Raw genomic sequence first — 2,678 nt, forward strand, 5'->3', positions numbered from 1 at the left:
TCCAGTCACACGACTGGATTTTTAAGGATCGCTCTATCGGTTTCACCTTTACAGAGGAGGAGGAGATGCTTCGGAGCAGGGATTCCCAGTCACAGTGCCACAGGGACAGGGCATGCTGCTACCTTCTCCCAGGGACGCTGCAGGGGGGTGAAGCCTGGGTGTGCTCGCAGATCTGTCCAGGACTGTAATTCAGAGCAGTATCTCTGCGCCCCAGGGTGCTGTGTGCCCAGCGCAGTGACTCTGCTGCCCACAAGGGTCAGCACTCAGCCTTCCCGGGGACCTTCCCACAGGGTGAAGCTCTGGGCAGGAGGAGAGATTCCTGGCAGGGCAGCTTGAGTCTCCTGTCAAGAGGATGCTGCATGGGTCAGGGCTGCCTGCATCTCCATCTCACTCCGAGGACATTTCTAGAGGGGACTTTCCAAAAGGAAGGTCAGGGCAGGGGATACATGAAAGGCAAGAAGCTGTCATGAGTCTGTACTTTCAGTTTGATTCTCTTTGGGTGGGGTGAAATGGGATTGGATCTGTCAGCTTTAGACAGGGGACTGAGACAGTAACACTGAGAGAGGAGCAGTTCTGGGAGGGACTCAGCAAATGCCTTCATCCATCCCTCTGCCTAAGGACAGAACCAGCATCACCTTTCCAGCCTCAGCAAGGTTTCTCTCACCTGCTCCATAGCACCAGCAAACACGGAGGTGCCCTGGGCAGTGTCCTGCCCCCGGGAGATTTCTGCAGGGCAGAGTAGAGCTCACAGCAGGTGGGATGGGGTGTGTGAGCACTGAGAGGGGAGAGACGTGGGCACAGAAAAACAGCTCCCCACGGGGATGGCTCCAGGCAGCAGAGTCATGCTCAAAGTGGGAGAGGAAACTGTCAACTCCAACATCTCCTCTCCTCTCCCAGCCAGCACAGCCCTCTGCTCTCAAGGTTATGGGGTCCAGCTAAAGGAAACAAAAGAAGCCTTAAAACTCTTAATGAACCCACATTATTTAGAAGTGCGAGTGAAGATGCTGAAAATCCCTTCAACAGTATGGGTGGATGAAGTCTGACTCGAACTGGGAATATAGATTTTAGTCACCCCTCTTCCCATTTACACAGTGCTCTAGGTCAGGGCTGACTCCTCTGGAGCTCATGGGCAGAAGTCCCTACTCCTTGTGTCAAACTCGGCCAGCACAAACCAGAGCTCAAGCCATGGAGCTCAGTGACACTGCTGCTGAGATGGGGAGAGGTAATGTGTGTGTGTTTGGGGGAAGTTACGAGAAAGTTGCTCAGAGAAGTCTGTCCTAACTTGTCAATGTGTCTCCTTCCTCAGACAGTCCCCCTGTGCCCCAAAGGAGCAAATGTCCAACAGCAGCTCCACCAACGAGTTCCTCCTCCTAGCATTTGTGGACACACAGGAGCTGCAGCTCTTGCACTTCTCACTCTTCCTGGGCATCTACCTGGCTGCCCTCCTGGGCAACGGCCTCATCATCACAGCTGTAGCCTGTGACCACCGCCTCCACACCCCCATGTACTTCTTCCTCCTCAACCTCTCTGTTCTGGACCTTGGCACCATCTCCACGACAGTCCCCAAATCCATGGCCAATTCCCTGTGGGACACCAGGGCCATTTCCTACTCAGGATGTGCTGCTCAAGTCTTTTTCTTCCTTTTCTTAATTTCAGCAGAGTTTTATCTCCTCACTGTCATGGCCTATGACCGCTATGTTGCCATCTGCAGACCCCTGCACTATGGGACCCTCATGGGCACGAGAGCTTGTGCCAAAATGACAGCAGCTGCCTGGGCCAGTGGTTTTCTCCATGCTGTCCTGCACACTGGGAACACATTTTCAATACCACTCTGCCAAGGCAACAGAGTGGACCAGTTCTTCTGTGAAATCCCCCAGATCCTCAAGCTCTCCTGCTCAGACTCCTACCTCAGGGAAGTTGGGCTTATTGTGGTTAGTGGCTGTTTAAGCTTTGGGTGTTTCATTTTCATTGTGCTGTCCTATGTGCAGATCTTCACTGCTGTGCTGAGGATCCCCTCTGAGCAGGGACGACACAAAGCCTTTTCCATGTGCCTCCCTCACCTGGCTGTGGTCTGCCTCTTTGTGACCACTGGCCTGTTTGCATACCTGAGGCCCGCCTCCATCTCCTCCCCAGCTCTGAATCTGGTGGTGGCCGTTCTGTACGCGGTGGTGCCTCCAGCAATGAATCCTGTCATCTACAGCATGAGGAACAAGGAGCTCAAGGAGGCACTGAAGAAACTGGTTCAACTTCTTCTAGTTCAGCAGCAATAAGCTGCCCATCTCTCCTCACAACCAGCTCCCAGTTTATCTCAGGCAACTCTTGTGCTTTGGGAGTTCTGTCTGCGATAGTCACGTTTGTGAACAAATATTTGAATTCATCCCACCTCTCCAGAGGCACAAACCCTGTCCGTCTGACCCAGGGGCTTTGTGTAAATCTGCTGACCACTGTGTCAGAGCTGGCCTCCCTTGCAGCATCTCTGTAACAAAAGGGGATTTCATCAGTACACTGCCTGAAGCCTGGGCTCTTCTTCCAAAGCGGGGGCCAAGAATGCGCTCGGGGAATTGCACCCAAAATGGCCCTGTTGTCATGCCTGGGTTTTCCATGGGCTAAGGAGGATGTGCTCATAGGGTGATGTGTGAGGGAATGAGGGCTGGATTCAGCCCTCACTTGTGGGTTCC

The 2,678-nt window shown here is 53.4% G+C and overlaps 1 protein-coding gene across 1 annotated transcript; it reads left to right on the plus strand.

Moving 5' to 3' along the window:
• Window positions 1-1,334: 1,334 nt before the first annotated feature.
• LOC136993124 (olfactory receptor 14A16-like) lies at window positions 1,335-2,270 on the plus strand. Its single transcript, XM_067303136.1, has one exon. It carries the CDS (start codon window positions 1,335-1,337, stop codon window positions 2,268-2,270), a length of 936 nt encoding a protein of 311 aa, XP_067159237.1.
• The last annotated feature ends 408 nt before the right edge of the window (window positions 2,271-2,678 follow it).

Source organism: Apteryx mantelli, chromosome 11, assembly GCF_036417845.1.
Source record: "Apteryx mantelli isolate bAptMan1 chromosome 11, bAptMan1.hap1, whole genome shotgun sequence".
Taxonomy (NCBI): domain Eukaryota; kingdom Metazoa; phylum Chordata; class Aves; order Apterygiformes; family Apterygidae; genus Apteryx; species Apteryx mantelli.

Coding starts and splice junctions, on each gene's coding strand:
- LOC136993124 (XM_067303136.1), top strand. CDS start 1,335: ATGTCCAACAGCAGCTCCACCAACGAGTTCCTCCTCCTAGCATTTGTG.